This window comes from Felis catus, chromosome C1 (genome assembly GCF_018350175.1).
Source record: "Felis catus isolate Fca126 chromosome C1, F.catus_Fca126_mat1.0, whole genome shotgun sequence".
Classification (NCBI taxonomy): Eukaryota; Metazoa; Chordata; class Mammalia; order Carnivora; family Felidae; genus Felis; species Felis catus.
This window is the reverse complement of record NC_058375.1, coordinates 75,153,026-75,180,508: the sequence shown is the minus strand read 5'-3', so window position 1 is coordinate 75,180,508 and position 27,483 is coordinate 75,153,026. Positions and strand designations below refer to the sequence as shown.

The 27,483-nt window shown below is 37.9% G+C and overlaps 1 protein-coding gene across 1 annotated transcript in view; it reads left to right on the top strand.

Moving 5' to 3' along the window:
- GTF2B (general transcription factor IIB) overlaps nucleotides 1-25,203 on the top strand; it is a 49,308-nt gene extending 24,105 nt beyond the window's left edge. The window contains exons 5-9 of the mRNA XM_019837386.2: nucleotides 15,910-16,043; nucleotides 19,914-20,060; nucleotides 20,193-20,322; nucleotides 22,543-22,824; nucleotides 24,777-25,203. Of these exons, the coding sequence (XP_019692945.1) occupies nucleotides 15,910-16,043; nucleotides 19,914-20,060; nucleotides 20,193-20,322; nucleotides 22,543-22,824; nucleotides 24,777-24,910 (827 nt within the window). The 3' untranslated portion in view covers nucleotides 24,911-25,203. The remainder of the gene's footprint in view (nucleotides 1-15,909; nucleotides 16,044-19,913; nucleotides 20,061-20,192; nucleotides 20,323-22,542; nucleotides 22,825-24,776) is intronic.
- The last annotated feature ends 2,280 nt before the right edge of the window (nucleotides 25,204-27,483 follow it).

Here is a 27,483-nt window from a genome sequence, read left to right as displayed (position 1 = left end):
GTGGTAGTTGAAGAAATGTGTCCAGAGAAAACTTATTTAAGATGAACAGCTTCTCAGAAAAACAGTTGCTTGAAGAGTTGAGGATGTTGGGAACAACATCGATAGTCAATCAATGAAAGTCCAGGCAAATATCAAGTGTTTCTCCTAGACTCCTGATGACTAGGTAGATGTTACTGATACTGCTGAGTTGTTTATTCAAGGAGTCAATGCAGAGTTTCTAGAGTTTGAATTATCTGCATGGAAAAACTGCAGGAGAAACTAGTTTTAAAGAAATTACAAGAATGCTAATTCAGTACAACCTGAAGTGGAAACTGCTAAGATATATTATAACTGATTGATGGTAAAAATACGTGTGGAAGAAGTCTTAGGTGGACAGATTTACAAAGATTGTGAAAATGTAAGGTTTTTAAAGCTTCTAGTTATTCATTGTATTCATCAACAGGTACTTGGTAGAAAAGGTTTGAATCTATCATGTTACTGATCAGTAGGGTCAGTAGTGAACTTCATTCACTCTCGTGGACTTAACTGTCATCACTTCATTGAATCTTTGTCAGAAATAGAAGCTGACTATCTTGACTTGCCCACCACACAGTAATTTGGTAGCTTAGCTGCAGCAAAGTTTTCTTGTAATTGTTTTTGAGCTCAGGGCCAAGGCTGAAATCTTTCTGAACCAGTACTGCCTTCAGCCACTGCTGTTTAACACTGAATGGCTTTAGAAATTAGCTTTTGCTGCAGACTTACTAATATTTCACAATGAATTCAACCTAGAATTGGAAGGCAGAACAGTGCGGATATGTTAAAATCACACTGAGGTAAGGTCAGTTTGGACAACAGCTAACATTATTTGAATCCCAAATGGCGTCAAATTGCTTTAATGTATTTTATATACTTTCATTGCTGTCCAAAGTTAAAACAGGAAGTAGGGTCTTCATTCCCACACAAATCTGCAGCAGGTATATATTCAAAACTCAGACTGTATTTTAATCAGTATTTTCCAGACCTGAATGTAAGTGCAGAGGAAATTTTCATATTTCCAAATCCATTTAACTCTGCAATTAAGGAGCTTCCACCTAACTTTCAATTGGGAGTGATTAATCTACAATGTAATGACATGTTAAAAGGCAAAATATCAGAAGAATGTAATAAAATTCTATAAATGCCTTTCAGGCAGTGAATATGCTCAATTAAAATCATATGCTTGCAGATTAATATCAGTATTTGGCAGTACTTATCTGTGTGTGAAAAAGACTTAAAAAAATGAAATACATAAAATCCTATTAACAGCATTGACAGATAACATTTGTAATTGATTTTGATGATAGAGAACGTGAACTGGATTCCAGTTAAGTGAAATATTCTCACCCCAAAAGAGAATGCTGTTCTTTCTCAGTAGTAGATTTGTATTACAATAATTATCCTCAGTTTTTATATTTTTAATTTCATCGGTAAAAAACCAGTGGAGTCTTTCCTCTTTATGGAAGTACCTATGTAGTATCCTCAGTTTAGCCTCTTGACCCACAAACCCTGAAATATTTACTATATGGCCCTTTACAGAAAAGGTTTGCCAACCTGTAAGTTAAATGAGAGCATTCTAATTCCAGAGTATTAAGATCAAACTGATAGTATGTAACAGTGAGACAGAAGATTGAAGGTAATTTCAGCTTCTTGGGTCTCGTAAACAGAGCCATTTAAAAAGTAGTGCAGAAATACTGCATTATATCTCCAGCCCTTCCATCTGCTTCACTTCTGCTTCAGACCAGCAAGATATAGTTGGGTGAGATTAACCAACTGGAGATGGAAGATCTGATTCACAAGGCTTACATGCTTTTTTATGCTTGAAATCACAAACTTTTACTTGCATTTTTCTGCTTATATCTAAACCAAAGGAAGTTAATTTTCTTTTAGTTTTGTTTAATTATCAGTCTTGAACACCAGCATTGGAACTACTATATTTTATCCTAACTAAAGCAACTAGGCTAAATTGTAAAGCCTGAAAATTAAAAAAAAAAAAAAAAATACAATCTTAATAAACTTCCTTTATATACACAGAAATATCTTCTTGTAACAATTGGTTTTTCTGACCTAAACCGTAACAAACACCTGTTTTAAAATATAAGGTACTAGCCTCATTCGCATATTTGTAGCATGTGTAATATAACCTGCAGTGTGTCCTGCAAGTGAAGAAACTATTCCATGAGGGTGGGCAGGCAAGACTCTGCTAACAAAGTTCTGTTTTGCTGAAGAGATGATCAAATTATGTTGAAAAGAGCTTAACTGAACATGGCAGACCATGAGTCAAATTTTAAAAAACATGTGCATATGAACAGATACACACAAACACATATATTACTATCATAGATCCATAATAAATTTAGATTCTATATATATTTAATTAGACTTGCATCAGCTTGCTTGTTCATTTATTTTAAATTTTTATGATTTTTTTTTTTTTTTTTTTTTGAGAGAGAGTGCATAAGCAGGGGAGAGGGGCAAAGGGAGAGAGAGACAGTCTCAAGCAGGCCCTCACCCAGCATGGAACCTGATGTGAGGCTCGATCCCAGGACCCTGGGATTATGACCTGAGCCAAAATCACGAGTTGGATGCTCCACCTACTGAGCCACCTAAGCACCCCCAACTTGCTGGCTTAAAGGCATATGCTCTTTGTTGCCAGCCAGCTCAGTTCTGCCTTTATCTCTTATGCTATGGAGATAGGGAAGAAATTAGGTGAGGCAAATATTCTACAATCCACTAAGGGCATAAGACTTGTGGCTCTTTTCATACTTGTGTTCATAGAGATTTAAATCCAGCTGTCATCATGTGTCTCCTAATAAATTGTCTTGGTTTACATGGTTTGCATGTGCTTACTGTAACATTTTACTTGGTCTGAAACTTTTTAGATTATACCATATTTATTGAATAAATGTTTACAGTAGGTTGGGTTTAAATATCACCAGACAACTTTAGAAACTGGAACTCTTAGAATTGTTTTTGGACAACTCTGTACTTAACTAATATTTAATTTGGCTCAAAACTTAGGGCAGCCCATTGTCACTAACTCCTCTGTTTATTTATTTGAAAGCATGCAAGTGGGTTAGAGGGGCAGAGAGAGAGAGAATATCCCAGGCAGGCTCTAAGCTCAGCATGGAGCGCGATGCAGGGCTTGATTCCACGACTCTGGGATCATGACCTGAGCCAAAACCAAGAGTCAGATGCTCAACCAACTGAGCCACCCAGGTTCCCCCAGCTACTCTTAATTTCCGACTCAAGACTAGATACTGCTCAACTGTCCTCTTTGGAGGCATATATTACCCCTTGCAACTGTCACCTTTTTTAGTGAAATAATTTGCAATAAAAAATATATTTATTTCATAGGATAAAAACTGCTTTTTCTCCAGTGTCTAACAACACTTTTTTTTTTTTTTTTTTTTTTTTACTGTCCTTTAAACCTTCATTCAGTCTCCTTGAGGCCCACCACTGAGTCTCAAAACCAATGCCAAAGTGTTTTAGGTTTTTCTTAAAGAAACATCGTACTTACAGGAGCCAGTTTCTGTTTCGATTACATAACAAACTATTGGAGAACTTAGTAGCTTATAGTAACCATTTTCTTTTGCTTATAGTTTTATGGGTCAGTAGTTTGGGAAGGACTTACCTGGGCCATTGTTTCTTTCCACATGGCACCAATTGGACCTAGAGTATTCACTTCCATGATGGCTTTTTCACTTATATTTCTGTCTCCTCTCTGTTCTTTGGCCTCCCCACACAGGCCATGCTCTAGGATTTCTCCACAGTTATCTCAGAGTAGTCATATCTCATACATGGTGGTTGATTTCCAAGAGAAATATCCTAAGAGCATGTGTTTCAAGAGTGTGGAAGCTGGACTCAGGTAGTTAAGGGCTATGCCTGGCATAGGATCACTTCTGTATTGGTCAGAATAGTCATAGGGCCCACCTAGATTGGAAGGAATAGAGAGACACCAACCACCAATCAGTGTCATAGACAGGGTCATGTTTCAGAAGAACATGTTGATGACATATATTATTGCTGCCATCTTTGGAAAAATACAGTTGGTCAGACATTCATTGTCTTTAATTTTTTTCCTCAGTACTTAAGTCGTATTTAGTTTCACCTGTAGCTGGTTCCCAATCTTTTGTGGCTATTTTAAATACTGTTTAGCATGTAATAATTGTCTAATTGACTTTCCTCTTTTATTTGAATTATAGGATTTTTTTAATTTTTTTTTTTTTTTTTTTTTTTTTTGAGAGAGAGAGCACGAGTGGGGGAGAGGCAGAGAGAGAGAAGGACAGAGGACCTGAAGTAGGTTCTGCACTGACAGCAATGAGCCCAGTGTGGGGCTTGAACTCACAAACTGTGAGGTCATGACTTGGGCTGAAGTTGGACACTCTATCGACTGTGCCACCCAGGTGCCACTTGAATTATAGGATTTTTTTTAATTTTATTTTTCATTTTTTAAAATTTACATCCAAATTAGTTAGCATATAGTGCAACAATGATTTCAGGAGTAGATTCTTTAGTGCCCCTTACCCATTTAGCCCATCCCCCCTCCCACAACCCCCCCCCCAGTAACCCTCTGTTTGTTCTCCATATTTAAGAGTCTTTTATGTTTTGTTCCCCTCCCTGTTTTTATATTATTTTTGTTTCCCTTCCCTTATCTTCATCTGTTTTGTCTCTTAAAGTCCTCATATGAGTGAAGTCATATGATGTTTGTCTTTCTTTAACTGACTAATTTCACTTAGCATAATACCCACCAGTTCCATCCACTGAGATTATGTGAGATCAGCTGCAAATGGCAAGATTTCATTCTTTTTGATTGCCGAGTAATACTCCATTGTATATATATGTGTGTGTGTGTGTGTGTATATATATATATATACCACATCTTCTTTATGCATTCATCCATTGATGGACATTTGGGCTCTTTCCATACTTTGGCTACTGTTGATATTGTTGCTATAAACATGGGGGTGCATGTGTCCCTTTGAAACAGCACACCTGTATCCCGTGGATAAATGCCTAGTAGTGCAATTGCTGGGTCATAGGGTAGTTCTATTTTTAGTTTTTTGAGGAACCTCCATACTGTGTTCCAGAATGGCTGCACCAGCTTGCATTCCCAGAATTATAGGATTTTTATTTTAAACATAGGAAGTGTTTTGATTTGTCATTGGGTGTTTAATCTTACCAGTGATCTGTAGGATATTGTTACTGATCTCTAAAATAAGGCCGATTTTTAAAGCAAAGCTTTGTCAATTCTACCATGAAACTATAGGCTTTAATAGCACTGTTTTGTGGGATCCCCCCCCTCCACAAATCCTAACAGTGAGATTGTGTCACTTTAAAATTGAGCACTAGGTGGCAGTATAATATTTAGATTATCAATTTGTTCATAAATTTGACCTTGTACATTGTTTATAGTCCGCAAAGTATTAGGTTAGTAAGTTGCTGTAATAGCTGCTAAAACATGAAATTGGTTATGACTTTTATAAATTAGGATTTCAAATAGGTAGTGTTTAGATCTAGTGGTATCATTTCTAGTAAACGCCACTTTTTATGTACCATTTAAAACTGAATTCTTTCATTGTTCTTAGAAGGAATGTAAGGAAACAACCAGAAAATAGTATAGGTAGATTTGAATGAGAAAAATGAGTCAATTTGACCTGTCTTTCCTAAAGTTATTCTGGATATTGTTTATACAGTGATTCTGAAGGATGAATGTACAAATGTGCATTAAGAATTAGCTGTTCAGGGGCACCTGGGTGGCTCAGGTCATGATCTCACGGTTCATGAGTTTGAGCCCCACATCAGGCTCTCTGCTGTCAGCGCAGAGCCTGCTTCAGATCCTCTGTCCCCCTCTCTCTGCCCCTCCCCTGCTCTCTCTCCTTCTCTGTCTCAAAAACAAATAAATATTTAAAAAAAAAAAAATCAACCCTAAAGATTCCAGACCCCATTTCTAGAAATTCTAGCATATTAAGAAACACAAATCTGTACTATTAACTTTACAGTTTACCATATTTTTTTACACATCTTCTGTACTTTTAGAGTTTTCATATTTCATGTCTCCAGACCTAGACTGCATAGCCTGTAGAGCAGATATCTTACGTATGTCCATAGCCCCTAGTTACACTAGGAGCTATGGATGTAACTATGAGCTATGTAAGTAACTATAACCAACTTATATAATTTCTCTAAGCCTGACTTTCTTCACGTGTAAAAATAAGTCATCTCCCTGGCCCAAAACAGGGAGCAGGTACCATACATCTTAGAATTGTTAGGAATTGTTAAGAATCAAATGAAATAATGTATAAAATATATAGTATGATTTCAGTATGAGATTTCAGTGATACATTTTTTGTGGGTGCAAGTACTCCTTTTTTCTTGTGGAAAAGTAGGTGATTCTAAGTCTGAGATGCCATTCTTCATAACAGGTCACTTGCAAAATGTATTTGAGTGGGTCTAGCATAGTGAATGCTCTTCAGCCATATCATTTTAAAGATTACTGGATTACCATCTTTAAATTTGCATTAGTGATGGGGTGCCTGAGTGGCTCACTCGGTTGAGTGTCCGGCTTTGGCTTAGGTCATGATCTCATGACTCAGCTCATGAGTTGCAGCCTGGATCCTGCTTCATATTCTGTGTCTCCCTCTCCCCTGCTCATGCTCGCTCGCTCACTCTCTCTCTCTCTCTCTCTCTCTCAAAAATAAACGTTAAAAAGAATTTTTTTAAAATAAAAAAAATAAATTTGCATTAGTGTTTCCTAAAGGAAATATTCAGGTTTAATTTAATATGTTTAAGCTATATTTTTAAATTAAGGAATATTCACTTTCAAATTCTTGCTTTAGCATCTCTCATAAGCCATCAGAGACCACCTTCTTACCTAATTTAGAATTTTTAATTCAATTATTATTGTTATTATTTTTTTTAGAGACCGTGTGAGCAGGGGAGAAGGGCACAGGGAGAGAGAGAATCTGAAGCAGGCTCCATGCTCAGCACGGAGCCCAGCATGGGGCTTGATCCCACAACCCTGGGATCCTGACCTGAGCTAAAATCAAGAAGCAAGACGCTCAACTGACTGAGCTACCCAGGCATCCCTAGAATTTTTAATGTAGATGTTACTTTAAGCATCAGAGAATTACTAACTTTACTCAGTTTACACAGCTACCCTTTGAGTGACACTGATGCTTTGAGTACTTAGGTAATTAGCTGAAGATTCCACATCTAGTAAGTGACAGAGTGGTTCAAATCCAGGTCTGTAGGACTTAGCAGGCCTGTTTCTGTTAAAGCGGTGTGCTGGGCAGGGAGAGTGAAAGAAGTATCAGATGCTGTAAGCAAGCTCTGGAGCAACTCTGGCTAGCGCGTGAAAGGGAGGAGGGTGCGTTAATACAACATAGCATGGTAAAAGCTCTATTACAGATCTTCCAAGTTTGGTAAGAACACAAAGGAAGGAAGCAGTGATTTCCTGGGGAAATTACTGTTGAATTTACATTGAAACATGACCATTAAGCATGAGTAAAGGTTTATGGAGGGAAGGTCATTCCAAGTGGAGGGAAAAAGAAACATGTGTCTTAGGATAGAGGCCTGAAAAGTACTGGTATGTGAATGACTCAAATTATTGTGACTAAGGTTAGGATGCATCTTCCATGAGAGCTGCGGGTCTCTAGCTTAGATGCTGCTGCAAACCTGCCTGTATTTGAGGAAAAGCAAGATGTATTGACATACTCAGGGATGGAATTTACAATGCATTTTGCATTTTCCTTTACAAATGATTTTCCAAATGGTAATTATACTCTCGACTTGTACAGTTTTGTGTTTGTTTTTTAAGGGCCTAAACGTCATGCTGGGAAATTAACCATGATGTGGGTTGTTTCTAAGGGATAATTCATTTTGAGTTCTTACTCAGTTCACATTTGGGGAAAATAAACTGTGATTTAGAGACTGGCTATAGTATTAATGGTATTTCTTTTTAAAGTATCTGTTGATCAGACTTCTCTTGAAAATTATCTTTAATCCAGGCTTTCTGATAAGAATGTTTAGTAACACTAAACCAAAAATCAAGATTCTTTGAAATATCATAAGAAGGAATGGTTAGAAAGGGGTAAATGACTTGAAGAAGGCGTGAAAGCTAAAGATGCATTTCAGTTTCAGCATTAGATTTAACAAATGTAATGTGTTGACTTAAACAATTTTCCACAGTACCTTAGTATTTTTTTAATTTAAAAACTCCCAATTTGGGGGGCGCCTGGGTGGCTCAGTCAGTTAAGTGTCCGCCTTCAGCTCAGGTCATGATCTCACAGTTTGTGAGTTCAAGCCCCTCATCGGGCTCTGTGCTGACAGCTCAGAGCCTGCAGCCTGCTTCAGATTCTGTCTCCCTCTCTCTCTGCCCCTCCCCCACTTGTTCGTGTTCTCTCTCTCTCTCTCTCTCTCTCTCAAAAATAAATAAATGTAAAACTTTCTGAGGGTTGAAAAAAAAATTTTTTTTAACTCCAATTTGGGGTGCGTGGGTGGCTCCCTTGGTTAAGTGTCTGGTTTTGGCTGAGCTCATGATCTCACAGTTTGTGGGTTTGAGCCCCGTGTCGGGCTCAGTGCTGACAGCTCAGAGCCTGGAGCCTGCTTCAGATTCTGTGTTTCCCTCTCTCTCTCTGCCCCTCCCCTCCTCACACTCTCTCTCTCTCTCTCTCTCTGTCTCTCTCTCTCTCTCTCTCCAAAATAAATAAATATGAAAAAAAAAATAATTAAAAAAAAACTCCATGCTTAGGGTTTGTCCACCTTGAGTACTGCATTTTGATTATTGAACTTTTAGAGTTGGCATGTTTTGAAAAATTTTGTAGTTCCAGACAAAATGGTTTTAGATAAATCTAGCCTATGTCCACAAGTAACTTGCAGACTGTTGTTCTAAGATTCCTACTTCTGAATTTTCTACTGATTGTATACCAAAATGCTTAAGTAAGATCATTTTCCAGAAAGATGGCAGAAAGAATTGAAGTTTGGGGTGATTCTGATACTCTTTTTTAAAATACCTTTATTAATTTAAGTTTACAATAAGAAACAAAAACGTTTTGAATCTAGGTCAGGCCTAGAAAATCAGACTCTCCAATATTGGCTTCCTGGCTGTTTTTAGTATGTTGCAGTATTCCCCTGCAGTGTTTAGACTGCTACTATGAGCCATTCTACGTTTTTCTCTTGTTTTGCTTTTTGTTTTGTTTTGTTTTAAATTTTAGAGTGTGTGAGTGGGGGATAGAGGGAGAAGGAGCCCTAAGCAGACGCCATGGTCAGTGCAGAGCCTGATTAGGGGCTCGATCCCACAACCCTGGGATCATGGCCTGAGCTGAAATCAACCAACTGAGCCACCTAAGTGCCCCAAGCCATTCTGGTTTTAATGTTGTACTACAGAATACCTCTGGTTGGATTTGTAGTTTATAACTTGCTTGGTTAGGAGCTTATATATCTGTCTTTGTGTACTGTTTCCTTTAGAGTATAAGGCAAAGTATACTGGTTCTACTGGACATTCTTTCTCCTCTCCTTTCTCTCATAGCTAACCATTATTCCTTGTAGTAGTAGAGGCCACTGATCGTCTCACTCTTTCTTTAGTAATAGAATCCCTATGTTTTAACTGGGCATGTTGCTGCCCAACTGGACTGTATTTCCCAGCTTCCCTTGTAGCCAGGTATGACCATGTGATCTAACCAGTGGATTGTACATAAAACGGGTATGTACAACTCTAGATCCTGCCATAAGGAAGTGCCTCCTCTTTCTCCTTTCCACTGGCTAGAATGCAGACATGATAAAGGGAACCACCAGCAGCCATATTAGGCTGGAAAATGCTCATCATGATGAAGCTGGCTTATTAAAAAGATAGGAGGAGCCTGGGTCACACTAGTCTATGACTATTAACTATGGACTGTTAATGTGAGAAAGTTATAGCCTGTTTTAAGTCACTATTATTTTTGCTTTAATTACAAACCTGCCTGTATCCTTCCTAATAAATTTGTAGAGTCATACTGGGAATTTATTTTCTTTGGGTCATATCTTAACTGCTAGGGACTGTGGGTACGCAGAGAGACTGAGAATTACTGGTAGTGGTGGATTGGAAGGTTTTCCAACATGACCACCACCACTGGACATGGATTGACATGTTCTTTTGTACAGGAGTACAGGATGAATAGGCACAAAAGTCCACATGGAGCTTCTAAAGACAGATTATTACAATGAAGAGGAGCAGTGATCCAGCGGACTGAACAAAATTCTCCTGATGTAGCTCGCTAGAAGGAAGTTATGGAAAATAAATGCTTTTTTGTGATCGGTGAAATAAAGTTTCCATAATATTTCTATTAAATGTTTTCAGAGGGGTGCCTGGATGGCTCAGTCGGTTGAGCACCTGACTCTGAATTTCAGCTCAGGTCATGATCTCATGGTTTGTGGGATTGAGCCCCCGTGTTGGGCTCCGCACTGACAGGGCGGAGCCTGCTTGGGATTCTCTCTCCCTCTCTCTCTGCCCCTCCCTTGCACATGCGTGCTTGCTCGCTCTCATAAATAAGTTTTTAAAAATGTCAGAAAGAAATAAGATAGCACAAGGAAACAAACATAATAAAACTGTTTGAGATAGTGATTAGCTGACAACATTCTAGGAAATTGGATCAGTAAAGCAGAGAAGAAACCTGAGACTATAAAGAGTGAATGAGAAAGTGGTAAACACAAGATAGCCATTATGGTTCTACTTGAAGATCCAGGTGAATATTGTAAAGTATTAAAGGTACAATAGAAGAAAACATTACATTGTACCGGAAGACGCTTAGGGTTGCAAGTCAAGAATCCACACACCAGTGGGGAATGTATCTTTTAAACATTTAAAAAATGTTATTAGTCAAGACTTGCAAATAACCAGCCAGTAAAATTAACTCTGATTCCTTGGTTTGTTGTGTGGCAGAAAAAGGAAGTCTTAGAGCAATCTTTTTTTTTTTTTTTATGAATTTATACATAAATCCCACAAAATACCGTGCTTGATTCTATTTGCTAATTGTCATGTGGAAGAACATTGAAGATTATTTGCTAATAATTCTGGTTCTTCTCTTCTCAGCTACATGGTACATTTATGTTTCCATCCCCTCCAGAGTTAAGCATCACTCCTTGACTGGCTTTGGCCAAGGACATGTGAGTGGAAATGTTACTATTGGAAAGTATATGTAAGTCAGTGCATAACTTAATACATATCCTTCCCCCTAGCATGTCTCAAGTGGCAGGAATTCTATCATCTTGAATAAGGATGGCATAGAAAGCTGTCCTACCCCTATATAGACATGTGGTATGAATAAGAAAAAAATCTTCATTTTAAGCCGCTAACCTTCTGAAATTACTTATTACTCCAGAGTAACTTAATTTATCTTAACACATAAGTACTAGAAGAATAATAACCCACAAACAACTATGGCTCGCTTTTATAATGTAAAAAGATAGTACGTAAGAAATGCTATGGTTTGCTAAGATGACAGACATTTAATGAACTCAACACATTCTTAATAATATAAGACACTCTGCATTGGAGTAGAATGATGTTTTAATAGATGACTATTTCAGTTCACCTGTTACTTTTCTGCATAATGTTGAAATATTGGAGACATTTCTGTTTTAAATCAAAGGCATTGTTTTGAAAGTTCTGACAAGCGCTTTAGATATAATATAGAAATGAGAGTTAAACATTGGAAGGGGAACAAGTTCTTTGCCACTGATGAGATTCTATATCTAGAATATTCAGATCAAATTTTAAAAATTAATAGTCTATTAAAAGTGGCTGAATATAAGCATATAAAATATTACAGCAATTACTAGTTAGAAAATGAGATTTTTAACAGAAAAAAATTAGATCTAGTCATAAATGTGACATACATATAATCTAAAAGATGAGTTTGAGAAAGAGTATATATATTCCCTTGTCCAAGAAGATTGTTATTCACAAAATCATGGATAGGTTTGGTGTGACTTAATTCAAAATCAACGGTATTATGGTGGGAGCGAATTTTTATTTTTAATTTATTGAGGTCTAATTACATGCAGTAAAATGCACAGATCCCAGATATACAGTTTGCATTTTGACATCTTGACACTGCATATACTGGTATAATCACACTAATCAAGGTGTTTAGACCATTTCCTTCCATTCTCAGAAGTTCCCATATGTTTCTTTCTAATCTGTTACCTCTGCCCCCCACCCCCAGCCCAGTAGCAACCACTGTACTGATTTCTATTTTCAGAGATTATTTTGCCTGTTTTTGGACTTCCTATAAAAATTTTTATTTATTTTTTTGTTTTGAAAGAGACAGAGACAGCATGTGAGCAGGGGAGGGGCAAAAAGGCAAAGAGAAAAAATCCCAAGCAGGCTCCCCCTACATGGGGCTCAAACTCATGAAACTGCAAGATCATAACTCGAGCAGAAACTAAGAGTCAGACGCTTAACCAGCTTAGCCACCCCAGCGCCCCTGAACTTCCTATAACTAGAATTATATAGTAGTTTTTTTATTCTTTATTTTTTATTATTTTTTTTAGTAATTGACTTTTTTCGGGCTCAGCATATAGTTTTTGAATGCATTTACATCACTGCATGTATCAGTATTTTATTTGTGGAGGGATATCCCATTGTATACATTTTCCTGTTAACACTCATTTGGTTTGTTTCCAGTTTTTAGCTAATATGAGTAATGCTGCTGTGAAGATTCTTGTATGAGACTTTCTGTCTCGGTTCATTTTGCAAAAATTAGTGTTTGGTTGAGAACATAACTGGTAAAAATGTCTATGTTTTTCCTGTTTGTGGAACATTAAAGGATACGGAGGTTGTGTGTGTGTGTGTGTGTGTGTGTGTGTGTGTGTGTGTGTGTGTGTGTGTGTATTGGCAGGCTTCTTTGCTGAAGGTTGATTATACACTTACCCTTGAAAAGACTGTATTGCAGTTTCCTTCCAGAGCATCTTTTAAAATGCTGCCTCATTTAGGTTTCTTCAAATGAAAATCCTTTATGCACTCTGATTTTTCTGAATGGTCTGCCCTATTTTGTTACTCGTGCACTTAATCTGGTGCTCTAGTTATAGTTTCATGATGTGCTATTTGAGTTATTTTGGAAATTTTATTTCTTATAAATGCTATGTTTTGAGCAGTAAAATATAAAAAGAGGGAATGTCTCTTAGCACAAATCACAGATTGTTGAATGAGTCATGTAGATTGTTCCCACGTATGTGGAAAAATTACATCACTACCCGGTTCTGGCTTTTCTATTTATAATGTCCTAGGCCAACTCCCGCCACCCCCCTTTTTTCCCTAATCCATCTTGTCTTTTTAAAGGCAGTGCAAAGCAACCAATAAAAGAGACTCTTGGGAGGTTTTTGGGGGGCCAAAAGGAAAATGGTATGAAATAAAGTATTAGCCAAGATGTTTCATCTTTAGATTTCTAGAGAGACTTAAAAACATGTGAGCATACCTACCTGCCTTTTCATATACCGTGTTCTCTTCATTCATTCATTAAACAAATTAATGATGACATTTGAGTTTTTATTTGAACTTAGATTTTTGCAAGTAACTCCAGATATGAAGGCCATAGTTTTTTGTTATGTGCATGTTTGTGTATTTTTGTTTTTTGACTAGGAAAGTTAGATACACTTTTTTTTTTCTTGAAAACATAGTGTGTGGAGACATCATAGTATCCCTTTAATTGTCAGATGCTATTAAAGGGGCTGACCTGTTTAAACAATCTTGTTTTGGTGTTTATGATGTGGATTTGGTGAACAGAGCTTTTCATGGAACAGGCACAATATGATCTAATTTTAATTTAAGGAAAAAACATACACATGAATTAAAAAGGCAGAAAGTATATATACCAAAATATTTACAGTGGCTTTCCCTAGTGTTGAGAATACAGGTAGTTTTGTTTTGCACACACACACACACACACACACACACACACACACACACACATTTGTAAGCAGGCATTATTATAATTCTGTTATGAAAAGGAAGAAAAATCAGTCTTTTTAAATTGGTCTCTGAGATACAGGCCTTGTTTAGTTAGTATTGCAGTGAGACTTCAGTCCATTATTACAGGTTTTGTTACTTTCAGGTAAGTTTTTAAAATCTTAATTTATATAATTAGAATTGCTTCCCAAGTTTAGTGATGTTTATTTTTTTGAGAGGGAAGCAGAAAAATCCATCATGACAGTCCCATCCATTTAACCTTCTTTTTCTCTTACTTTGGGCCACCTGCTCAATCTCTCATCTCCTGAAGTTGCCTTATAAACTGATCTGCCTGCTTCTGCTTTCCTTGGCCATTCTTACTACATACGGGTAGGGCAGATGGGGACCCTGCCTCTCATCTCAGTTCCCTTGTAACAGGAAATAGTCCAAGTGATATCTGGTTACTCCCAAGTGTTTTGAGTGTTCAAAGAAATATAAATTATTCCAGGACCATCAGGAATGATTCTGTTGCACATTTACCTCCTTCCTTAAATAAAGCAGTAAGATTAGATTAAGATTACTATACTTGGTTCATAAGCATTTTAATTAATGTACTACATAGACAGTAGTTCAGAGGATTTAGCAGAGTTTACATTGAGTTCCTTCCTTCTTTTCTCTTTGCTGTCCTTCTGGTCATATACCTGTAGCGGAGCACTCTGCTACTTTTAAAGTCTCAAAAGGAGGGAGATGTCAGAAGATGTGTCAAACTATTTTCATTTTCCTAGTAGTAGATAGCTAATATCAGGCACTCACCTTGAACTTTTTAATCACTTTACATGCATGTGCTGTACCTGTTTTGGCTTATTTAATCCTTATGATCTTTAGACTGTGAGGTTATTAGGGAGATTTAAAGCTGAGAAATGCCATGATTTGTCCAAGGCTAAGTGGCAAATGGTACAGTCCGTGCTCGTAACCATTATATTAATTGACTGTCACCAGAAGCTCTTTTAATTGCTGAGTTAACTAATTTCTGCCATTTCTTTCTCCTTTCTCTTTAGGCAACAATGAAAATGGTCTGGTTCCTGCTCTCAGTTTTGTCACACTTTGGTGGAAAAGCTCATGTTTTACAAATCCAGTATAGAACAGTCTTTGGGATCAGTTGCACATTTATTTCCGTTCTGGTTGTGTCATCTTACACAAATTTTATTTCTAAAGTGGCAGTAAAAGTGGTACCTACCTTTATCAGGCTGGGAGGATTAAAAGAGAACATTTACACAGTGACTAGCGTGGGCAGCTGTTCAGTGGTAATAACTCTTGTCGCTGTGGAGATGTTACGAGCTACTGAGCATTCCCCCCAAAGCAGTGATCAACCAGATCTGTTCATATTTAGTTTCCTAGCGTGACCTATTTTACCACTGGCCCTTTGCTTAAAAAGAAAATACCTACCTGGCTTTCTTCTCACTAATTCTAGGCTTAACATTTTACTCTGTATAAATTATTTGGCCAGAAATATTTTTTTCATCTAGTAGTTACTAAAACATAAGTTTCAGCTTAGTTCTTTGCAAAACATGAAAGCTTAATAACTTTTTATATGAAACTGTGTGCATTAATACAATTGTGAAAAGTGCTTTCTGGTTTTTTCTATGTCCCTTGCAAATTTTGGTTTTGAATCACATTTATCTTTGTATCACATATGAATAGCTTTATTTTGCTGTGTGTGTTTATTTTGACTAATACTTCTTTCTTCCAGAAGTTAGAATATGACTAATCAAAGCATAATGTCTAAAAAGGGTTATTATTGGCCTGGCATCATAGTTAAAGGAACGCTTTAGGACAGATGTCTGAGACCTGATACTTAAGCTGGAGCCTGGATGTCCATGTTGAGATTTCCTAGGAATAAAAGCGCCTGAGTTGGGCATTAAAGAGTGTTCAGTAGATCCTATTTAGACTTGTGCTTGTATTTTTAGGTGACCGAGTTATTGACGTGGGGTCTGAATGGAGAACTTTCAGCAATGATAAAGCAACAAAAGATCCATCTCGAGTTGGAGACTCTCAGAATCCTCTACTGAGTGATGGAGATTTGTCAACCATGATTGGCAAGGTAATAAATCCGTTCAACAGGAAGTAGCAAGTATGGACTGACCAAAGACCTGGGGGTTTGGAAACTTTGCAAAAGTATCAGTCACTGCCCCGTGAGGAATCTTGACCTGAGAATGAGATTTACCAGTCATACTGTTGTGGAATGATTGTTTCCTTACACATATCTTCCACACAGATCAAAATTAGTCTTTATATCTTAGGCCCTTATTTTCATGAAACACATTTTGCCCCAAAATTGAGTGTAGATCTTTATGAGATCTTATTGATATGTTCCTTGAATATTATAAATGTCTTTTCTTTCCCCCCCACATTACCTAAGATAATTGTAGGTCAGCATAGCCTGTTTTCTAATATTGGTGAATTTATGACCTACCGAAATGACGTATAAAGCTTCACATTCCTCATCAGTGAAGTGAGAATAAGAGTACTTCATAGAAACATTGAGGGTTACATGGGAACGTATTGTAAAGTGTTTATAACAACATGTAGTGTGTATTCAGTAAATGGTAGCTGCTGCTATTAGATAAGGCAGTAGTGTAATCTGTCTGGCAGCCTGGCTCTTTTTTGCTCTTTTATCTGAATTGGAAGTAGAGGGGGCAATATTCAAGGAAACTAATCAAGTGATGCTGTTTCAGAACTTCATCTATACCACTGCATAGTCTTATTTTTAAGAAAGTGTTCTGAAAAGGCAAGTTATTAATTATTTTTTCATGCTCTATAAAGTACATATAAAATTTGAAAAGTGGTGTGGGCTTTGAAAAAAGCTGATAGTATCTTAAGTAGGTGATTTCTGCATTTGCTTTAGCCTTACAGGCTGAGTAAAAAGCATACTGAGGACATTTTAAAATCTAAGATCGCAACTAATGGACACTGTAACTTCTTTTAGTGTTTGTTTTTTAATAGGAAATACATGACTCATACACAAATGTAAAAAGAACACAATAAATTTTCTCTTGACCCCCAAACTCAGTTCCCACCACAACCCTCTTTCCCTGTCAAAAACAGGATAACCACTATCACTAGTTTTCTCCTGTATCCTTTGACCGTTGTTTATGCCTACCCTGCAGAAATTCTTAAGATGCTACGTTTGTCATATACTGATTTTCTGTATGTATTTGGGAATATTTCTGGACATTGTGTCCTTTCTCTGTCCTGGCCTAGTCAGTCACATGTCACACCACACTGTGTTAGTATCTAGTAGTATTAGTTTTCCCTCGTTGCTCTTCTTTCTTAGCGTTTTCTTCACTAGTCTTTTCCATTTAAAGGTTAGGATCACTTTGTTAAAAAAAAAGTTGGTATTTTCAGTGAGGTTTTGGTTAGACTTATTTGCAAGTTGACTTAGGGAAAGTAGACTTCTTCCTGTCCAGAAACATAGTATGCTTTTCCACTTCCTTAAGTCATGTGTGTCCGTCAGAGGATGTTTTCTTCATAAGGGTCTTGAATGTTTAAGTTGATTCCTAGATATTTATCTTTTTTGTTGTTTTGTATTGGCGCTTTTGTTTTTCATTGTCTTCTGTTTGGTTATACATATGAAGGCTCTTGATTTCTATTCATTTTGACCTTGCCTCTAATGAATTCTATTATTTTTAGCAGTTTTACAGTGATTTTGAGTGTTCTAAGTATACAAAAAGACTATCTGCAAATCGTTTACCACTTCCTTCTCAAATTAGTACTTCTAATTTTTCTCTTGCCTAATTTTAAAATAATTACACCAGTATAGTTAATATAATTTTTGTCTAATTACATTATGTAATTATAATTACATTATATTGGCTAGTTTTCCTAGTACAGGGATACCTTAAAGATGCTGCGGGTTTGGTTCCAGACCACCACAGTAACACAAATATTCCAATAAAGAGAGTCAAATGCCTTTTTGTAGCTTCCCAGTACATATAAAAGTCATACTTATGCTGTACTGTAGTCTATTAAGTATGCAGTAGCATTATGTAAAAAAAAAAAAAAAATGCATATACCTTAATTTAAAAATACTGTATTGCTAATAACCATAATGTGAGCTTTCAGCAAGTTACCACCTTATTGCTGGTACAGGGTCTTGCCTCGATGTTGATGGTTTCTGAAGGGTAGGTGACTGTGGCAAATTTTTTTTAAAGTTTATTTATTGATTTTGAGAGAACACGCATGTGCATGTGTGAGCAGGGGAGGGGTAGAGAGGGAGAGAGTGAGAATCTCAAGTAGGCTCTGTGCTGTCAGTGCAGAACCCAACGTGAGGCTTGATCCCATGACCATGAGTGAGATCATGACCTGAGCAGAAATAAAAGAGTCAGACATTTAACGGAGCCACCCAGATGTCCTGGCAATTTCTTAAAATGAGACAGTAATGAAGTTTGCTCTGTCAATTGACTATTCCTTTTCACAAGTGATTTCTCTGTAGCTTGTGATGCTGTTTGATAGTGTTTTACCCACAGTAGAACTTGTCTGAAAATTGGGAGTCAGTCCTCTCAAACCCTGCAGCTGCTTTATCAACTAAGTTTATGGAAGTCCTAGATGGCATCTTCTTCCAATAGAAGGCTGTAAATCTGTTTGGTGTAGCCGTGTTCATGAATTCTCTTAGCTGGATCTTCTGGATAACTTGCTGCAGCTTCTACATCACCTGCTGCTTCACCTTGCACTTTCTGTACTGTAGACAGCTTCTTCTCCTTAAACCTCACCAACCAACCTCTGCTAGCTTCGAAATTTCTCCTGCAGCATCCTCACCTCTCTCCGCCTTTATAGAAAGGAATAGACTTAGGGCCTTGCTCTGGATTAGGCTTTGGCTTAAGGGATTGTTGTGGCTGGTTTGACTTTCTGTGCAGACCTCTAAAACTTTCTCCACATTAGCAATACGGCTGTTGCGCTTTCTTATCATTGGTGTGTTCACTGGAGTAGCACTTTTAATTTTCTTCAAGAACTTTCCCTTTGCATTCACAACTTGGCTGTTTGGCACAAGAGGCCTTTCGTTTGGCCTGTCTCAGCTTTTGACATGCCTTCCTCACTACGCTTAACATTTCTAGCTTTTGATTTAAAACGAGAAACATAGGACTATTCCTTTGACTTGAACACGGAGAGGCCATTATGGGGTTATTAATTAGCCTGATTTCAGTATTGTGTCTCAGGGAATAGGGAGGCCTGAGGAGAGGGAGAAAGGTGGGGGGACCAGCTGCTCAGTGGCGCAGTGAGAACATGCAGATTTATTAAGTTTCCTGTCTTAGAAGTGTACAGTTTGTGGAGTCCCAAAACAATTACGAGAGTAACATCAAAGATCACTGCACAGATCACCATAATGAATAAGTTTGAAATATTGCAAGAATGTGACATAGAGATCTGGAATCAGCAAATGCTGTTGGAAGAATGGTGCCAAGAGACTTGATCAATGCAGGGTTGCTACAAACCTTCAATTTGTTAACAACAACCACCACCACCACCCCAACAACAAAATACGGTCTCTGCTAAATGCGGTAAAGTGAAGCACAGTAAAACAGAGCCTTTTTTCTCCATTAATCATTGTTCTGGCCTAAGCCTGGAGGAGTGATTTTCTAATAAGCACCACCCACTCATTTGTAGTATTTTGCGAGTTCTTCTCGAGAAATGGCTTTTGAATTTTGTTTGCCTGCCTTTATAACACCTTTGGAGAAGATCCTTCAATTTTTCTCCTTAGGTCTGTTAATGTGACAGTTTGTGTTATTGGCTTCTCTCACAGATACTCATTTAAACCATCTTGACCTGGTATTTGTTCTACTAAGGAATAGGGAGGAGGCACAGGGTAGATTTCTTGGGCATATGGAGTCAGATCATGTAAGTTATGTTTTCTTAGAAATGTCTGTTCATTCTTTGAAAACTTTTTTGCATAAAGTTATAAAACTTTGTTTTACAGGGTACAGGAGCTGCAAGTTTTGATGAATTTGGCAATTCTAAGTACCAAAATCGGAGAACAATGAGTAGTTCTGATCGGGCAATGATGAATGCTTTCAAAGAAATCACTACTATGGCAGACAGAATCAACCTCCCTCGAAATATAGTTGTAAGTTCTTGTCTGTCTCCTTTAAGCCATTCTGGCATTGACTTAGCATAATTTAATGAACATATGAAATTTTGATATTGCAACTAATTAAATGGCCTAGAGTTAATTAAACTTCGTTTCTTTGCTTTAAAGGATCGAACAAATAATTTATTCAAGCAAGTGTATGAACAGAAGAGCCTGAAGGGAAGAGCTAATGATGCCATAGCTTCCGCTTGTCTCTATATTGCCTGTAGACAAGAAGGGGTTCCTAGGACATTTAAAGGTAAGTTTTTAGTTGCGGAGATAAAAATGTTTTCTATGTTAAAGTAACAGACCGAAGTCAAGGAGCTTTGACACTACGTAGCTGAGTCATGTCTTCCTGGTTACCTCCAGTAGTCCATCTTTGTATCATTTCCAGACGCCTCCTTATTTTGTTCCTTGACAGAAGATCTTAGCCATGTTCTTTTCCAGCTGTTTTAGTCATTCTAGTCCACGTAAGCTCCGTGTTCTTTGCTCGTGAGATCTTCTGACTGACTTCATCTTGTGGGCTTTGAGGCCTGGCTTCGTAGGCCAGAGTAAGCCTTTGTTACCAAGCGTGTACCCTTGATGCATGGAAAACCATTTCCACTCCTAGCACAGGTCTCTACAGGTGAGGGAATCAGGCCTTAGAAAACATTCTCCAGTTTTACAATTTGCACTTTTACACTTAAGCTGGAGGCTTTGGGGGAACTTGTATTTTTGTCCAGTTTGCAGTCACGAATACATGACAGCCTGTTGGCTGTGACGCTCACACTGACTTGCCCTCCAGAGTTCGTTTTAGCTTAAGATTTTCATTACCTTTCATTCATCAGTGAGTACTTTACGATGCGGCAGTGGCTTTTATCATCATCATCGTTTTTGTTATTACAACTAAAACGAAGGCTTTTGGTCTGAAAGTGTTTGGTAGTTTAGTATTTAGAATAACAGGGTCGAATATTTGATCTCATGTTATTATGCCTATAATCCCAGGGGTTGCATGTACATGTGACATTGGGTAGCTTGAGAAGTACTCTTTAGCTTTGAGGTTTTTTTTTTTTTTATTTCCGTGATAGACATACTTCTTATAACAGATTAATACATAAATATCAACAAAGTTTGGATTAGTAAAAGAAACTTAACTTGTTTGAATTGAAATTTCAGAGAAGTTAATATTTTGAGATATTAAGAACCTACATTTAACTTGTTTGAAAGACTTTACAGCTAAAGTAAAAATGGTATGTGCATGTGTATATATATACACCATCTATACTGTATATGAGTTTTGGGTGGATAGTATACATTTGACCCTTGAACAACACGAATTTGAACTGTGTGCATCCACTTATACACTGATTTTTTTTTTATATAGTACTGTAGTTGCTCTTATAATATCCTTAATATTTTCTTTAGCTTACTTTATTATAAAAACAGTCTAGAATACGTACACGAAATCAATGTTGACTGTTATCGATAAGGCTTCCTGTCGATAATACACTATTGGTAGTTAAGTTTTGGGGGAATAAAGAGTTCTCTGTGGAGCTGTGACTGTGCTGGGGGTTGGCACCCCCTAACCCGAGTTGTTCAGGGGTCAGCTGTAATTTGACGTCTGTAATCACTATGAAGTAATCGCTAAAAGTCTAGTTACCATCCATCATCAGACAGTTGCCTCTCTTCACTTGTTTTGTCTACTCCCCAAGTCCTTTCTCCTCTGGTAATCGCCAGTGTGCTGTCTGTATCCATGAGTTTTTGTTTCATTTGTCTGTTTGTTTTGGTTTTTTTGGATTCCACTTACAAGGGAAATCATTTGTCTTTCTCGGGCTCATTTCACTTAGCATAATACCCCCTAGATCCATCCATGTTGTTGCAAATGACAAGATTTCATTCTTTTTTTATGGCTGAGTAGTATCCATCGTGTTTATATAGCACCTCTTCATCCATCTCTCCACTGATGGACATTTGGATAGTTTCCATTTCTTGCCTTTTGTAAATAATGTTGCATTGAACATAGGGGTGCATGTATCTTTTTGAATCAGTGTCTTAGTATTCTTTGTATGAATACCCAGAAGTGGAATAGCTAGATCATACGGTTTTTCTGTTCTTAGTGTTTTGAGGGGCTCCATAGTGGCACCAATTTACATTCCCACCAACAGTGCGTGAGGATTTCCTTTCCCCCACATCTTCTTCCCTAAGACTTGCTATTTCTTGTCTTTTTGAAAATAGCCATTCTGACCAGCGAGTGCTGATATCTCGTTGTGGTTTTGATTTCCATTTTCCTATGATTAGTGATGTCGAGCATCTTTTCACATGCCTGTTGGCCATCCACATGTTGTCTTTGGAAAAGTATCTATTCAGATCCCCTGCCCATTTTTTAATCAGGCCATTTAAAGCATAATTGCATTTTTGCAAATAGAATATATTTTATAATCAGAAATGATTTTTTAGTGAACCATATGACTTATGTGGATTTAAATTTTTTTTTTTTCAGAAATATGTGCCGTGTCACGAATTTCTAAGAAAGAAATCGGTCGATGCTTTAAACTTATTTTGAAAGCTCTAGAAACCAGTGTGGATTTGATTACAACCGGGGACTTCATGTCCAGGTTTTGTTCCAACCTTTGTCTTCCTAAACAAGTACAGATGGCAGCTACACACATAGCCCGTAAAGCTGTGGAATTGGACTTGGTTCCTGGAAGGAGCCCGATATCTGTGGCGGCGGCAGCCATTTACATGGCCTCACAGGCCTCCGCTGAGAAGAGGACCCAAAAAGGTAGGATTCTTTCTCAGGAAGGGCAGTGATGAAACTGAAGTTTTAGTGTGTCATTGTATTTCCATTTTAGGTACAAAGCAGGTAAATATCCCAAACCCACATTTAAGAGGTAGTTTCTTAGAGTCAAAACTGACAAGCAAAATACTAGATTTTCTTAAGTGGCTCATAAACAAAAATATTTGTGGATACACATACATACTCTGTGTATGACATGCTTTGTTCCCATTCACTTTAAGTATTGAGTTTGTCCATTTTTCATTTCTAGAAGTTGTTTTTGTCCCACCTGAACATTATTTTGAATAGTTCTTTTTTCCCCTTAAAACTTAACCAAAATTTTTTATATCTTGAGAGGTGGGGGCCATGCCTGTTTCCTGCTGTCCGGCGTGGCCCGCACAGCTCGGCACATGGGAAATTTGTGCTGATGGGCAGCTGTAACATTCCTCGAAGCCTCTTCTCTTTCTCTTTTTCCTATGTTACTCACTTTCTTAATGAAGATCCTGATAGAAGTAGTTCAGCCTTCTAAAGCCAGTTTTGAGTTTACTGTCATAGGGGAACTTTCAAACAGAAGTCCTAAGTGAATTTCTTTACAAGCATGTACTCATCAATTACTTCTCTGATCCTCAAAAAGATGCATAAAGAAGAAGGAGCAGTCAGTTCAAAATTGAAAAGGTAGCGAAATTCCTTGCTGCAATGACTGTACTACCCTACTCAGAACAGCCTTTCGCCTCAGCTTAGGCCGTATGTTTCTATATTAAAGTAATACATCACATAGAAGAATGATTAGAAGGAAGCCAACCATTGGTTATCCGTTCCCTTTGGCCTCCAGTCATATTTTTTAAGGAAATTTTGAGTCTTCTGGTAAAATTGAGAAGTTGAAGCAAAGCAGATTGTCCTTACCTTTATTCCTACTTGTAAAGTTTGTTCTAATCAACACAGAAGTATTGATCTTGGCACTTTGTGCTGCTTGTGTTTTACATGAAGTTCTTTGTTTTTAAGGCCCCTTTCTCCCCTTCCCAGCGGCCGGTTGGCGTTCACTGGTATCTGTGTCTAGAGGATAAGAAACTTAAAATTAGCTCGTTGCACAGTGATGGCAGGCATCCACACTGAAAACTCGTAAAACCTTATGATTTGAACTGTGGAAAGGTTACGGTAAAATGAGTTTGTTTTAAAGCCTGTCTTTTAAAACTCCATTTTGTTTAAGTATTTATAACCCAATACTTGTCAAGTGGCAGTCCTCTGGGACTTTTTAATAAAAAGGAAGAAAGATGACAATGACTTTGAAGGGTAAACGTGGATCTACTGTACACTAGAAATACTCGTGAGCTCCCTGTGCTCAGTGTTCTGTGTTTGCAAGAGTGGAAGCTTCCCATTGTGCTAGAACGTACAGCTGTATCAAGTAGCTGTGTACTCTCTGAGGTACGAAGTAGACAGAAGAGGTTGTGGAACCATTTCTAGTACGATTCCCTTTTAGCTTGAGCCTTTTAACCAGAGAACCTCTTAACAGAATTAACTAGAAGTTAATTAGAAGAGGAACTTTCAAAAATAGCAATGATGAAGTGAGTTTCTTCATAAGAATGTATTCATGGGTTACTCCCGGGATCCTCAGACAGACTTCCTGTCTTTCTAGATACTAGATCCTATGGCTAGTATAATAGTTACCACTCATGGTGCTGTGCCCTGGGCATTGTTCCAATGTTTTACATCTAGTGAATCTTTTCCTACTACTATGACAGCCCTTTGAGGTAATAAGGGCTCCTACCTCATTATTGTTACTAACTGTAGCCCTCCATTCTGCCTCTTCGTATGGACTTCCATCGTCAGGTTTTAAAAATCAACATTTCTCGTTTTCTCACTGTGGCTTTTATATTACCATATCTCACAAACTGGAGTGCAGGTAGTGGAAGGGAGATAGGATGGAAGTTATCCTTAATATGTTGATTTCCGTCTTTTAGAAATTGGAGATATTGCTGGTGTCGCTGATGTTACAATCAGACAGTCCTACAGGCTCATCTATCCTCGAGCTCCAGATCTGTTTCCTACAGACTTCAAATTTGACACCCCTGTGGACAAACTACCACAGCTGTAAATCGAGGCAGCTAATGTCAAACTCCTGTGAACACTGAACTCGGCCTGTTGTACATAGCCTATACCAAGTGCTGGATTGAGCCTTTCTTTAATAAGGAAAAACAAAAGACATGGTACGCATTCCAGGGCTAAATATTAATTGCTTGGCATTCTGTATGTATATACTAGTGAAACATATTTAATGATTTAAATTTCTTATTGAATTTGCTTTCTTTTGTAGCAACCTAGGAAACTGTATTTTGGAAGATATTTGAAATTATGTAATTCTTGAATAAAACGTTTTTCAAAACTAAAGTTTTTGTTATAATTACATGTTACATGTAATTTATAATTACAAATAATGCATATCATTGCAGCTAATAAAGCTGATAGAGGTTCTTGTTTTGTTTTTTTCCATTTATAGATTTAGGTGTTTTTTTGTATAACAAAGTCAGGTTTGGGGAACCACTTTTGACATCAAGAACATCGGGGGGCCTGTGTGAATTATTAACTGTACATATAGAACAGTAAGAAGTGAACTGGACCTTGAAAGGCACTGGCTTGAGAGATATAAAAACATTCCTGTGTTTTTCCTCAGTGAGCTTATGGAGCAGAGAAGATGAAATCTGTTGGCCTACCAACATCAATTTTTGGATGTTACCATTTCGTAACTATTCTTACTTACTGATATAAAGAATATTTAAAATGGAGGTTATTGGGCCTCGGAATGTCTGGTAATTTTTCTAGTAAGCACGCTCCCTGTAGGTGATTGGGATGTGAAGGTGTTCATTGTAAGCAAAGACCAATAAAATGTTGCCCTTTTACCAACAAGTTTACAAGGGGACTTGAATCCATGCTAGACACACACCACTGTAGACGGCACTGCCTCAGAGCAGGTGTAAGGTTCTGACACGTAACGAGCTTAGCACTGGGTTAGAAGTACGTCTCCTGTTGCAGCCTAGTAGGGGGATTCAGACTCTAGTCCAAAAAGGGGCTTGCGCCTCTAGAGGATCAGACCTTCTCTCGTTTCTGTTGGCCACAGAATGGGGATGACTGCTGGGCCAGGAAGACAAATGCTGTTTCTCCCTTGCACAAAATCTGTGACACGCAAACGGCACTACTCAAAGCCGGGGGAGAACACCAGAGAAGTAAACGCAAGAACACTCACCAAATACAGGATCGCAAGGCTCGTGAGGACTCCAGGCAGAACTCATCCCACTCAGGACAAGAAATCTTAGGTCAGTCAGTGTCTCCCTCGGCACCCCCATCTTTGGTCCCCAGCACCGCACCTCTCCATTTTTCCAAGTACAGACTGAGAGCAGGGGTCCTCCCCTCTGTTCTCCCCAGTTTCTAGCGACCACAAAACTTCCCATCCACTGAAGACTTTTCACTGCAAGCTGCAACCAGTTAACTAGATCTTAAAATAGTCATTTTTGCTATTATCATAAGTTGGAACATTTGGAAAATGTGTAACGATAGCACCCAGAAGCCACTTAGGAGTGGGCACCAGTATTTTGGTATTTTTTTCTTTCCTGCTGTTGTGCTGTGTTTTATTTTTAAAACATAGTTGGCAGTTCAGGTATACTAATATGATTAGTATTTTCATTTTACTGGCTACAAAAATGTATCTGATAACTAGAAAAATGGAGATAAGCATAAAGGGGATTAAAAAACCTAGCCCCTACCAGTCCGCTGTGTCAACATTTTGGTCTATTTTTTGTGTTCTACACATTGAAAGAGCTTAGATCAGTAGAACTGATTTTAAAGATTATAATCTGGGGGCAGAAGGTATATTTGGGGGATGTAATTTATATTCTGGTAGATAACCTCTGAAAATACTAGTTTTAAAACCTCTCTCTACGCCACCCAGATGGTTTGATCAATTTAACTCAATTGCAGATATTGAAAGAGGTACCTCATCAAGAGCTAAAGTAGCAGGGTCACTTGTTCTGTCCTCGTACCCCAGGCCTCAGAGCATGTGTGTCCTTGATAGGGACAGCTGTGTTTGGAAGTGATGCATTGTGAATGTCTCTGTTGAGGAGTCATTTCATCTGACCGCTAGAACATTTTCACTTAGGGAAGGGGGGCAATCCACAGCAATGCCACATTTTGGCTTCTGGCCCCTCTAGCATTCTCTCTAGTTCAATGGGACTTACTCCTTATCTGTCCATCTGCTTCAAGGCTGTTATAAATAGAGGTTTAAAATCCACTCGAGATGTGGGGTGTTCAGTTGTAACTTACTTGATTGCTTAGTACAGCAAAATTAGTAATACTTAGAAATTCAAAAAAATCATGGCCAGGTCTTTCTAACCAGCAAAAGGAGTCTGACCCATTTTCTAAACCAGGGATTGTGCATGGTTTTGACTTCCCTCATGAGGTGTGAAAAACTCCCCGTACACAGCACAAAACCCACCTTGTTGAGAGCTGATCACACCAAGAAGTTGAAGCCAGCTTCTGTGTGGGCTACATTTTGGCCAGTTATGGATATTCCCCATGCAAGGCAATTTCTGTGAAGACAAAGTGGGTCCATCTTGTTAATGCTGTCATCTTTAAACAGTTGAAACCTTGGTTAAGGTGGTCCATTCCATTCCCAGT